The sequence below is a fragment of the Myripristis murdjan genome, chromosome 9 (assembly GCF_902150065.1).
Source record: "Myripristis murdjan chromosome 9, fMyrMur1.1, whole genome shotgun sequence".
NCBI lineage: Eukaryota > Metazoa > Chordata > Actinopteri > Holocentriformes > Holocentridae > Myripristis > Myripristis murdjan.
Window position 1 is genome coordinate 12,207,101 of NC_043988.1, and position 12,757 is coordinate 12,219,857.

The following is a 12,757-nucleotide window of genomic DNA, read 5'->3' on the forward strand; positions in this document are numbered from 1 at the left end:
CAGATTGAAATATGAACAGGTCAACAAGCTGTAGACATGCACAGTTGACGCTCAAACTAATGTCCATCAAAGAAATGAACAAAACGATGATATTTGGCTTGGGTCATAGTGTTGTGTGGCTGGGGAGATGGAGGTATGACTGATGAGTGTGGAAGATGACCCAGCACTGAGTTAATCCATGAATACCCTTACTCATTCATGGTGATCTAAGATTAAATAATTTAGTCTGTCTTGAATGGCTGACTAAGAACTTTCTGTCTAAGGCCCTGCAACTGGTTATAAGGCTATTTTAATTAAAAATCGACCAAAGAGGGACCTAAAATTATAAGATGAATGACAGAGGACCAAATACCATACCAATACCATAATATTTCAATGAAAGTTGCTCATGAAAGAACACTGGATAATTTGTCAGAATGTACGTATAATCCAATTACAAATAAGAAACTTGAATCATTGGAAATAAGATTGCCAGTTGCTTTGTTCTTTGTACAGTGATTTTAGAAGAACCCTGTCTCAATACATGGAATTGAATTATTAATTATTAATTATTAATTATTAATTATTAATACTATCTTCCTAAGTCTAAGTCTATCTTCATGAGAGGACTGATTTCACTGTTACATGAAATGTAACATGAAATGAGTGTTTTTTTGTTTTTTTTTTGTAGCTTTTCTTACTGTGCTGGGGGCTCATCAAAAGCTCATCCTGCACACAAGATATATAATAATATGTACAACAAACTGATTATACAATAGAATGCTCTGGAGACATTATATCTATTTCTGTGTATAAAATGAATTTGTCCTCACTGATAAAATTCCACACAGGCGCTGACAATGAGCAGCATTTCCTGTTTATTTCCTGTTACGGATACATAGAGGTGTTTAAGTCTGCTAAAATACAAGAACATACTTTGGTCAAATATAGGCCTACTTGAAAGCTTATGATATATATGCGATGCATTTTTTTTTTGGTGAGGCCATCAATATTTATTTAAAGGTCCACTCCACTGAGAACTACATTTCTCAGTTCTCAATTGTGGAAAAGTTGACACTCCGTAAAAACAGTCCTTAAAAAGTCCAATCTACTTCCTCATGTAAGATACATTAGATCTGGGGTGTAATGAGTGTTCTTCTCAATCAAAAGTCTGTGTAGTCCATGAGGTGCAGTGGAGTGAATGCTGCTGATGCTCTGACACGAACTGTTTGTTAACCACAGACAGACATATTGGTATGCACTGCGGGAACACAATTATAATTAAGGTTAGGCTCCAATTCTGACAGTTTCTGATGTAGCTATCAGAAACTAAGAAAAGTATGCAAATGGTGTTGGAAATCAATGTCAAACTTTTCCTGCGTGAGTTCAAGTTGTTGGATCTTAATTAAAAAGAAAAAAAAAAAAAACTCTGTATAGTCAAAGGACATACTGATTAGTAAGCCTTGGTTGGAGCATGTACCCTCTCTGTTAATAGTGAAAAAAGTTGCTTCCATATCCAGAAGGGGGCAGTCTACATCAATTCATGTATAAACATGGATATCCTGTTCAACATGAAAACTGGTTCAAGATATCTACAGTTGACTGGGTATAGGAAAGCCAATTGAATATTTTTCCCCCTGTTTTTTATTCAGTTTTCATTATGAGTGTGTTATAGAAGGGGAGCTCTGTATCACTGCTGATGGGAGTACATGGAAGTAAGAAAGAAAGAGACATTTTTATTATATATTCAAAAGTCTCTTCCTTGCTTTTTTAATTCACATACAGACATTCTGTACATCCAAACTCATGTGTATACTTTCTTGTGCACAAAATACTCTCTCTCTCTCTCTCTCACACACACACACACACACACACACAGACACACACACACACACACACACACACACACACACACACACACAACATACAGGAACATACATGAGCATACACAATTACTTGAAGAAAACGTAAGAACGAAAGGTTGTCCACAGATTAAATGCATATATCTGTACTTTGGAAATGGATTTAGTTGCATTCCATTTCATGCTATAGTTGATATGCATAGAAAAATCACAACGAAAACAATAAAGCTTTCATTAGACATCCAAAATCAACATCATATGCCAATTTCAGACATAGCTTGTACAATTTTATGTGAAATGAAAAAGAGAGTATCTCAGTTTTGAAAATGACAATCAAAAGACCTGCCTTATTATTTTTTTCACCATTTCACAGCAAACTCTTACTATGCTACAGAGGCAAGAGTACCAGTTTAGGGTCCTGGATGCCTTTGTAATTTTATATCTTAAATTATACGACTACTGTGTTCAAGAGACCGTTGAAACATAACCCAATCATATTTAAAATATCTGCTAGGGCCATGCATAGATGCTCATACAGAAGTATGGGTTAGACCGTGGTTTCACTCTTCCACAAACCAGTTTTCATTCCAACAGAGCCCTGGGATTGGTCCGTGCCACTCATGTCCTGATCCAGCTCTAGCACCGAATTTTTGAGAGTGCCATTAGGGGCGGCGGCCCCTGGCACGGTGGTGGTAACACTGTTCAAAGGATAGGAGCAGCGCTTCGCTTCTCGCTCTGCAGCCGCTGCCAGTTTCAAATTGTCTCTGCTGGCACAACGTCTCTGGGCGCCATGCATGGCCGCTCTGCTGGCCATAGATGGTAACAGGGGAAACGGTTTGCGGCTCCCACTGCTGCCCCCATCACTTCCCTCGGAGGGGCTGGTGGCCACTGACTCTCCAACCCGCCTGCCGTTGGTTAGCGGGCTGGCCTGGCTCTCTGACAGGCTGTGGTGGATGCTGCCGTTCTCACTAGTGGCATGTTTGTGAGCTGCATGTGAAGAATTGAGGTGCTCTAAACCTGTGGGTCCTAATGCTCCCAGGCTGCCCCCACCTCCAGCAGTCCTTAGAGCTTTGAGACGATAGTGACCTCTGCCCTCACCGCGGTGGTGATATTGGCTACTCCCTTGTTTAGTTCTGCTACTCACCTTTCTTCTCTGGGGCACTGGGGCTACAGAGTTTATGATGGGCAGAAGATTGTTTGTTGGCTTGGTAATGTTGTCTGTACTGGTGCTGGTGTTGGTGCCTACAGGGGCACGCGAGGTGTTGTTGGGATTGTCTTGCGCCACCTGGAGCAGGTTGGTCAGCTTGCAGGGCCCGGGACCGACACTGCTGATCCCGCTGGGTGTGGAAGATGACCTGGCGGAGGAGGAGTTGTGAGAGTCACCTGGCGGATGGCAGCTGATGAAGAGCTGGGACCCTTGCTCAGAGGTCTGTACCCCACTGCCAGTAGTGCAGGTATGTGTGTAAGTGGACATGGGCTGGGAGCGGCGATAGCCTGGGCAGCACGCCAGCCATGAAGCTTGCACATCCACACGTCGGAAGCAGTGGTGCACCACCAGAAAACCCCCCAGAGCTGTGGCCGCCAATCCATAGAGACAGCTGAACAACAAACTGGTATGCCCTGTCAGCCACATGGCCATGGCTCCACAACACCACAAACCCACAAACAGGAAGTGAGTGGCCACCAACACCAAGAACTGTGTCTTCAGGGAGTACTGGTCCTCTGGAGCCAAGACAGGGTTTATAGGTCCCACCACTGAGTCTGTGGACAAGAGACTGGTGCTTCCTGCCAGTGCAGGCTGGCTCTCAGGCACAGGGGAGGACAGGGAAGTTCCTGCACATTCTTTGGCCACACGGTGCCTAAGGCGAAACACAGTGCACAGGAAATAGATCCAGGTCACCAGCACCACTAGGCCAGCAGGGACAAAGAAGGCCCCCAGACTGGGGCGCCACACCAGCCAGCAGCTGCAAGAGCAAGGAAAGAAGTCAGGAGGGTCAGTGCAAAACAAGGACATCTCTGTGTATCCAGTGTATCACACAAGATTATTCGGTTCAGCACTAAACAAAACAATACAGTGTCAGGGGTCAAATTGCTCAAGGGTAAAAAGAGAAGCACTCACTAAGGACTGTTGTCTCCATAGTTGTTGACATTGACAGCTGCAGTGATCCCACAAATGATAAGAGGAACTCCACCAGCTATCAAATAGAACCTAGAAAAACAGAGTAAAAAACATTATATCAAGCACACAGCCCCAGCTACAATGTTAGGAATGAAGAGTGTGCAGTTTCACGTCTTGTTTGTGCCACACGATGCTGAAGGACCTTTGGCTGCTCTCTCATTTTCATACTGTGTGTGTTGGTGTCATTTTCCCTTTTGTGTTTTTTATGTCTCTGTGGCTGTCTATAATCTGAGCAGAGCTGTCTGTTCCTCTACTCTCCGAGCTGATGGAGTGTCAGAAGGGCCAATAGGTTCCAGGAGGCTGCAATTTATAGCAGGGCCCAGTGCCAGAGGAGGCCTGGTCCCATGTGGCCGAGTGGGCGACAGAGGGGTGGCTGAACGGCCAGTGAGGTCAGCGGTACAGTGTGTGATCCCAGCTCCAGGAGCACAGAGGCAGGAGGAGAGGAGGCGGAGGAGAAAAAAGGGGGAGAATTAAGGGAGACAGTGCGCCCCCTGTATCACCCTGCTCAGATTTACGACAATTCCCTCAGCCTCTGTTATGCTGGCCTCATACATTCCTCCCCACCCTCGAGTTCATAGTGTGCATCTGGGTTTGTAACTTCTTTGTGCCTTACAGCACTACTCTCCTCTTATTTCCCTCCAAGGTTCCCTCAAAACAGAGGGGCTTTGCTTGGCGGCACAAAGACAGTCTTTGATTGGGTACATTTTGGGTGGTCGTGCACAATAACTCCCTCATCTCTCTAAAACATGAAGAATATTGGCGACGAATGGCAAGCTGCTGGTTGGAGGTGGGTGAAGTTGCGTCTCGCTCTGATGTCACCACCGACCTGAGCATTGGTCGCTGAGTAGGTGGAACAGGAGACTCTCCCTCTGGCTGCCGTGGCATTCTCCACACAGCCTCTTTGTAGATAACCCTGGAGCTCACGCCAATCCACAGCAGAGTAGACAGCGAGGAGTAGTGCAGCGCAATGCCAACCTGTCACACATCACACACAGTCAGATCAGACACCCAGCCCACCCATCCCAGCTCCACCAGCAACATATCATGATATGACCATGCAGGAGTCTTACCGCCTGGCACACCACGGGGTAGCTAGTCAAACTAATGCCTCCTGCGTAGATGGCTGTGGTCATGGCGATGTGGAAACAGGTATTGAGTAATGTGTGCCAGCTCTTTCTTGATATGTGAATAGAACTGTAGGGAGCAGAGAGAAAAATAGAGATTACAGGAATTAAAAAACAAAAAACAAACAAACAAAAAAAACAACATGAATTTGAGCTGACATGTCCATGCGCACTCACACCCACACAGTACCTGTGGTATAGAATGTGTGTGATGATGATGGTGAAGAGGCATAGGAGGAGCACTGCAGTACAGGCATACACCACAGGGTGGAGCACCCTCACTGAGACAGGTGAGGAGTTTGGGAAGTCCGGCACCTCCTAGTGAAAAGCGCATGAAAGTGAGATGAGTTGAGAAGCCCCGATTCAATCCTGATAATCCTGTTTGAATGATAAATTAGAAGCCATGTCAAACCCCGCACCTGCAGCACAGCGTAGTTACTCAGCAGAGAGCAGCGCAACGTGGAGGTGCTGCTGTCACTGTGGACCAGCTGACAGCCCTCCTGGCTCCAGCCTCCCTGGCTCTCCAGCGCCTTCAAGCTCCACTGGGCTGCCACAGGGTCCGTACCAGGGGACAAGTGGCGCAGCGACACCCAGATGGCCTCTGAGTGATTCCACATGCTGCAACCATCTGTCACACAGAGGAGGGAAACATCCAATACAGATCCTGTATAAAACTGTACTCATCATCCCACAGCTACGAGTGAGTAAATTACTTGGAGTGAATTTCAGAGGAAAAATCGCCCACAGATACTCTTACAGGGTTAGATTACATTTCCCAGAATAACTTGGTTCTCTGTGCTGTATACATGAAGATGGAGACAGCAATGATCATAGCTTAATACATTTTTCCAATTACAAAAACATAATACAGGATACATAAAAGCTTCAAAAAGGACGCTGCATATCACACTCTACAGATGATAGCTTCCCCGACATGCATTATAATCTGTTGTGGCTACTGGTGGTGGTGAAATTGGTTCTTTGTTGATTTTACAATAGATTGCTCCCTCTATCAGAGTTGAATGGTGAGTCTAAGAAGAAGGACTTGCTTTTTTATTGAATGACTGACTGAACCAAAAAGTTGACATTTATTGTTGATGTTTTAGCTGATAGCTGAAAAATTTCCAATGTCAAACACAACTAGCTGTATTGCAAAAGTCTCAACATGATATCACATTGAGTAAATTTGTCCAGTTATCAGCAGGAGTAAGAAAAATAAACCAAGAAATGGCCAATAGGTATGTTTTAACACTATGCTTTACAGTGGATTTTTTTTTTTAAATTGGGGGTGCAAGTGTCCTCACCCAGGCCTGCAAAGATGACAGGGGTGTTGACGCTACGTCGTCGAGAGTGTTCCCCAACAATGCTTGAGTTCCCGGAGAGGGGAAAAAAGCGGCCGGTTCGGAAGGCTACAAACTGCAGCTTACAATCTGCAGGAGCATCAGGAGGAAACAGAGAGGCTGGAAGCGTCACAGAGGCCAGGGCTATTGAATTCTGGAGAGAGACCAACCAAGAGACACATGACAATTCAGTACATAATGATGAAGTATTATTAGTGCAGTACAGTTACAGTATAGTGTTGCTAGTGCTAAGAGCGTAGCAATATGCAGTACTTGCCACCAGTAGAGGCATGGAAAGTATTTACTGAAAGGAGCTCACTTCTCACCTTTAGGGCAAAATTGTTAAGGGAGGTGTTATGAGAGCCGGTGGTGCAGCGGAAACGGAGCTGCTGTTCATGGGTGGACTCTGCTGTTTCCATTCCCAAGCTGCCTGTTAATACTTCACGACGCTGGTATGCAGTGCAGCTTATGCCAGTGAAGTGGGCTGGTCGAATCAGATGAGCCTCCATCACAATGTTCCTGGACACCTGTACGCATCAGTTTGATTCAAGTCAAATATAATTTGGGAAGCTTACTCCCATGGAATGGTTGCAGTACTGTTGGCATCTTAACTTAAAATGACTTCACATCTTAGTGACACATTTCTACACAACTCCCATGATACTCTCATATTCAAAACTCATGATAAGTCACATCAGAAAGTCTATGATAAGATTTGTGGAGTCAAAGGTTGATTGTCTGTACCATGGAAAGGTCTTGGGCATGGCTATGCAGCTGAGGCCAGGCCAGCGTCTCCAGAGAGTAGACTATTGAGCTGCAGGCTCTCTTCTCTCTCTGTGCAAGGGCCAGGATCTGGTCGTCCACCTGCATCAGGTTGCTCCCCATCTCCACCAACACCTCAGACAGCTGGTGCAAACAAACAGAGGGCTTTTACACTCAGCAAACATGTACAGTAAGAAATCATCAAACATATACTGTAGGTAGTTTTAACATGCAGTTAGATCTTTCTCACCTCTCGCAGCTGCCTCACATATTCCATGAACTTCTCCATCATTTGGGCCACATACAACACATCCACCGAATCAGTAAAGCCCGCTGCCTCCAAGGTGTACGTGCGCACCTGATGTGCCACAGTGACGGCATTGGATGCATTTATGGGCCTCTGACATGCAAAGGCAAACGCATGAACAAAGTCCAATGTTAGGATAGTAAATAAGATGAATCAAACATGAAGCATGTAAACCTTGCACTGACAGTAGGACTGACCAGGATGAAGGTATGAAGGACACGGGTGATGCCATTGGTGTAGTGACAGTTTGAGTAGTCGCCTTCCTGCCATTTTCCGGAGCGGTCACAGTAACGCGAGGCTTTCTTCTGCTCCATGCCCCCCTCCATAGACAAGGAGGGATAACGCAGCTGCAGGCAGTACTGGTGGGAGATGATACCTGCTAGGGTCCGTGGCCACCTGGGGATTAACACCACAGGAGAATAAGGAAGTCATTACAGCAAATGCAATATCTTAGGTTACTGTATGTAACAACTGTAACTTACCTGAACTCCCCCCGGTTGTTGACAACTTTATCCTCTGGACAGAAGGAGGCGCTGTTCTCCAGCACCACTATTTCAACCTTGCAAGAAGTGTTGCCCCGCCCAGTAGTCACCACACACTCCCACTCTCCACTGGCCTCCACATGTACATTGAATAGGATGAGCTCACTGCATAGAGAAGAAGTAAACTTCACATTATATATATACATATCACCACATACACCACTGTGCATCTGAACTAATTACACACTCTTCTTTGGCGCATATAAATTCTGTCAATATTTTCTTTGCAAAAGAGTTTAAAAACATGGCGTAAGATGCAGAGATGAACACTCAAGGTACCAGGACAGCTGCATGTCTGCCCTAACTGTACTAACTCAGGCCACCGTACCTGGTGATAAAGGTGCAGTCGTGGAGCACACTCTTCTCCAGTTGGACACCCTTTTCTGGGTCAGAGGTCACCAGCTGACCGTTGTGCCGCCAGTGCAAGGTGGTGATTTTGTCGACCAAAGCAGCCGTGCAGTGGAAGGGCAGGCGGTCGCCTTTGAAGACCACCTGCCGCTGGGATGGCAGCAGGGACAGGGTGTGCAGCTCCAGAGCTCCATCTGAGCAACACGGAGGGAACGAGGCAGATGTGACCGATACAGATCACTCCAGCTTATTTCTGCTGCTCTCTCATTACTCAACCTCAGCTAAATGTTTCCACGGAAGCTATTATGAGAGTGCTGTTTTAAAGTATATTGGATGCAGACAGCACCAATTCATAAAGGCAAACCACAGGATTAGCTGTCAACACAGCTCACTGATACTTTTGGAAATACGTCCCTACTGAGCTGCGGGAGGAGATGTCTTGCAACCCCTCTGGTCGGCTAGCCCTTAAAAACACTGGGAACATCTTGAGATAATGCTGTTGTGAGTACACTGTCTTTGTCGTTCACGCGGCTCGAGTTTTCTGAAACAAAGTGGTGAACCACCTCATTCATATGCACTGAGTTTCTAGCCAGGCTCTCACCACAGCTCAGCTGGCTTTCCCTTAGTCCACGCAGGGGCTTTCCCCGCAGGCTTCTGGGATAGGCGCAGAGTGTTTCGTCCCCCAGCCGGGCTGAACTGCTGCGAAAGAAGCCCGGCACCCAGCGCAGGCCACAGTCACATGACAGGAAGTCAGAGTTGAAGTTCCTGTTGAGAGAGAGCACGGCCATTTATCACGTGAGATAACAGGGGATGAATGTGTACTTTCACTAATGGGACCATTATAAAAGCTCTTTAGACTGGACACACTGTGACCTAGTGCAGATACAGTGTGTTTGTACCACTGTTCTCTGGCTGTACATTATAGGATCAACATTTCATACAAACAAATCACCCCTTAACTTAAAGGCTCAATCCGTATTTGTTATGTGGCGCCCGAGGTTGAATTACAGCCACCCCAACACCAACTTTGTTTACAAAGAAATTTATGGGACTGAACATATTTTTTACTCTGAAATGTATTTTCTGACCTTTTTACACAAAGACTGGCAGTATATAAGAGACAAATTACAAACAAAGGCTTGTTCACATTTGCAATGTTTGTAAACACAGTAAAACGGAATTTTCTTCTAAGTTATGATGGATCTGGAACGGGTTCATTTTTTTTCATCTGGAAATCAACATTTTTAAGAATAATAAATGAATATATCCAACATTTGGACTGTCAAATAAGTTGTAGACTTTGGTTTTAAGAAGAACTAAAGGTTGATTCTTGAAGTCATTGACATAGTTTGTAAAGAGAGACCATTTATAGACAAGCCTGGCTGTGACGATGTTAAATTTGCCTTGAACATTAATTTTGTAATGAGACATGGAATGCGCTGCTGTGGGAGGGAGCGAACATTTTGAATTACAGTCAGTGTCTCATACTCACACTAGCTTGAGGGACGGTAGCTCCTGGAACACGCCTGGATCAAGGGTAGATATGATGTTGCCAGAGAGGTTCCTAGATATCAACAAATTAACTGGATAGTGTTCCCACAGAGCAAACAACACAATGTTTTCATGGAGTGAATTGATCTTTTTCTTACAGTTTAGTGACATTGGTAAGTCCCTGGAACATGTCGGGAGTTAGGCAGCCGATGCGGTTGTTGGATAGGTCGCTGAAAGACGAAACAAGGGGGGATTGGTTCGGGGTTAAACCAAGATGAGGGAGATCACTCAGTCACTGTTATCTACTATCATGTTGTTTCAGTGATTTCAGAGCAGACAAGAATGCAACTTATCCAAATTCATTTGAGGACGTAACTAATTCCATTTACTCATGTTACTGAGGGGGTTGTGTATTTTCTTTCAGTATTTTTGAGTAAGTCAGTAATTTAATTTTTTCTAAAGTGGGCTGCTTTTCTGCAAAAGTATTACACTCAGCTACATTTTAAATTCCATGCATAACAGGTTCTCAAACTGTGTAAGCATCAGAAACTTTTCATAAATCAACAAAATAGCCAGTCAGCAGGGAATAGAGGGGGGTCTGCCTTCTCTTTGTTGTTGCCTTTACTTTTTGTAATTTCCAGAATTCTTATTAAAAGAATCTAGTCTGAACTGGTCTGCACTCTTGTCCTTTTAGAATTGAATGGAAGAGATTGCATCTACAGTATAATCTTAAAGATACTCAGTAACTTTTAAGTACTTACTTTAACTTTTATTTAAGTAGATTTTTACACCAGTAGTTCTATCAACAATGTAAAAATACTTCTAGTATTCTTTCCATCTGCCAATACTAGAAAATTGGAGTTAGAATACCACATACTGGAACTTATAATGACAACATCACTGATGAGAAAGGATTTGTCCTGCCTCTCGTGCCATATATATATTATAGTTCCTGTAATATTACATGTGCTCTACAAGAGTTAATTATCCAAATAAGCAGACCCATGGTGCCCTGCCACTTCCCCTTATCACCAGCTCATGGGACCCCAGTAAAAGCTTATCATCAACAGGGTAAAAGCAAGGCCCCTGTTCTGCTGTCCTTGCCTGAGTGTGATGTATAGCCACAGCCAGAGAGGGATCTGCTCTGCTGCACCTCTGACACTACCCAGCAGAGAGCTGTCCAGAGCATGTGTTTATCTCCCCCTGTTTGTTTTGAGAAGCCCCAGACCTTGCAGGGAAAACACAAGTGGGGGTGTGGGGGGGGTCACGCGGTGCAGCTAGCACACAGGACCATTGCTGACAACATTGCGAACAGACCTCGGTGTCCAAAAGCACAACGAGTGAGCAGCGAGCGGTTGCAAACTGCTGCCCTGTCACATCCAATGACGTGTGTGAAGCCTCGGCGTGGCCCTGAGGTTTCCACGGTGGTGGAGCAGAGCACCAGAGATGACATCCCAGAGACCAGCAGAAACACTCCATGAAGGAGCGCAGGCCTTTATGGTCACACTGACACCAGCAGCTCAATATAACGCATGACATCTGCCAGGAGTTGCCAGAACAGTATGCGCTTAAGATAGATGTGAGGGGATATGTGGGCCCATTTCTTTCAGCAACTGTCCCTGAAGAATGTGGTGAATGCTGCTGCTAGCATTATCATTTAAAAGAAAAGCACTAACCCCCTCATCTGTCGCATACCAAACAATTGAATTCTAAATTTCCATGCCTGTGTTTATGATTTCTGTGTAAAATGTTCGCTGCTCTGCGCCCAAATGGAATGTGAATCATGTTAATGTCTACTTACAGTTTCCGAAGCTCAGATAGGCCCTGGAAGGCTCCAGGCATGATGGTGCTGATTAAGTTGTGCTTAAGGTCCCTGTGGAGACAGAAGCCATAATAGGTCAATGAGAAAATGCATGCAGAGTTGATGTAGGCACATCATAACACTGCGACATCAAGAGAAAGCTTCTTTAAGTGAAAATGACTGGGAGTGGATACATATGCCCCAAACTTTGGTTTCACCATTGGGACACACAGCAGGATATTTCTGCATACAGATAGGAAATCTTACCCCATCAGCCACCTGGGCTTGAGGCTAGCAAGATGCAAATACTTGACCAAAGAAAATATTGGTGGAATCTAAGACCGCGAGCAAGGGGTTGTACCCTTTTGGTGCTTATTTGAAAATGACTCTTCCCACGATAAAGTTATCCTGGCTATTGCCAAACCATAAATATTAATTTCTTTAACTGCCTTTGAAGATCTAATTTCATACTATCCGCCGCATTTCACTCCACCCTCTTCCCATGCCTTGCCCACACCCATGTGTTAAACCATTCAGCCAGATGCCCCTTTACATCAGCTAACCTGCATGAGAGTTCACCTCTCTGAATCCCTCAGGCTTTTTTACTGGCCAGGTGGGAATAGTGAGGTTAAAGGAGGTCAGGAAACAAATGGTTATCAGGAGGACGGGGCTGATTCAGGTTGGAATGAGATCCATGCTCCTTCGGCATGACAAACGCCTGCTCCCATAGGACTGGTCACAGAGGAGGATTTCCTAACAGGAGCTCACAAACATCAACACCGCGGGTTACAGAGGCTGCATTTTTCTTCGTTCTACTCCTACCCAGCATGCTACTGTGGTAGGCGGGACCATGGGGGACTTTCTGGTCCTTTTTTAACCATAAAAATTATCTGTCATCTATATTCTCAACCATGCTGCCTCACACCATGTCCAACCTCAGGCATCTCTTACCCATAGCCTTGTCGGTTTTCCAGGAGATGAGCTATTTTGATTAAACGGGGCAGGAGAATCATTTTAGAAAA

The 12,757-nt window shown here is 45.0% G+C and overlaps 1 protein-coding gene across 2 annotated transcripts in view; it reads right to left on the bottom strand.

The window, feature by feature from the left end:
• Positions 1–1,745: 1,745 nt before the first annotated feature.
• adgra2 (adhesion G protein-coupled receptor A2) overlaps positions 1,746–12,757 on the bottom strand; it is a 37,231-nt gene continuing 26,219 nt past the window's right edge. For both annotated transcript variants that reach the window (XM_030060954.1, XM_030060955.1), the window contains exons 3-19: positions 11,736–11,807; positions 10,093–10,164; positions 9,936–10,007; positions 9,045–9,208; positions 8,424–8,637; positions 8,036–8,200; positions 7,751–7,949; positions 7,497–7,646; positions 7,229–7,390; positions 6,811–7,011; positions 6,449–6,638; positions 5,564–5,772; positions 5,335–5,462; positions 5,091–5,214; positions 4,847–4,995; positions 3,961–4,050; positions 1,746–3,805 (exon numbers count right to left, since the gene is read on the bottom strand). In XM_030060954.1, coding sequence (XP_029916814.1) covers positions 2,389–3,805; positions 3,961–4,050; positions 4,847–4,995; positions 5,091–5,214; positions 5,335–5,462; positions 5,564–5,772; positions 6,449–6,638; positions 6,811–7,011; positions 7,229–7,390; positions 7,497–7,646; positions 7,751–7,949; positions 8,036–8,200; positions 8,424–8,637; positions 9,045–9,208; positions 9,936–10,007; positions 10,093–10,164; positions 11,736–11,807 — 3,778 coding nt within the window. In that variant the 3' untranslated portion in view covers positions 1,746–2,388. The remainder of the gene's footprint in view (positions 3,806–3,960; positions 4,051–4,846; positions 4,996–5,090; positions 5,215–5,334; positions 5,463–5,563; positions 5,773–6,448; positions 6,639–6,810; positions 7,012–7,228; positions 7,391–7,496; positions 7,647–7,750; positions 7,950–8,035; positions 8,201–8,423; positions 8,638–9,044; positions 9,209–9,935; positions 10,008–10,092; positions 10,165–11,735; positions 11,808–12,757) is intronic.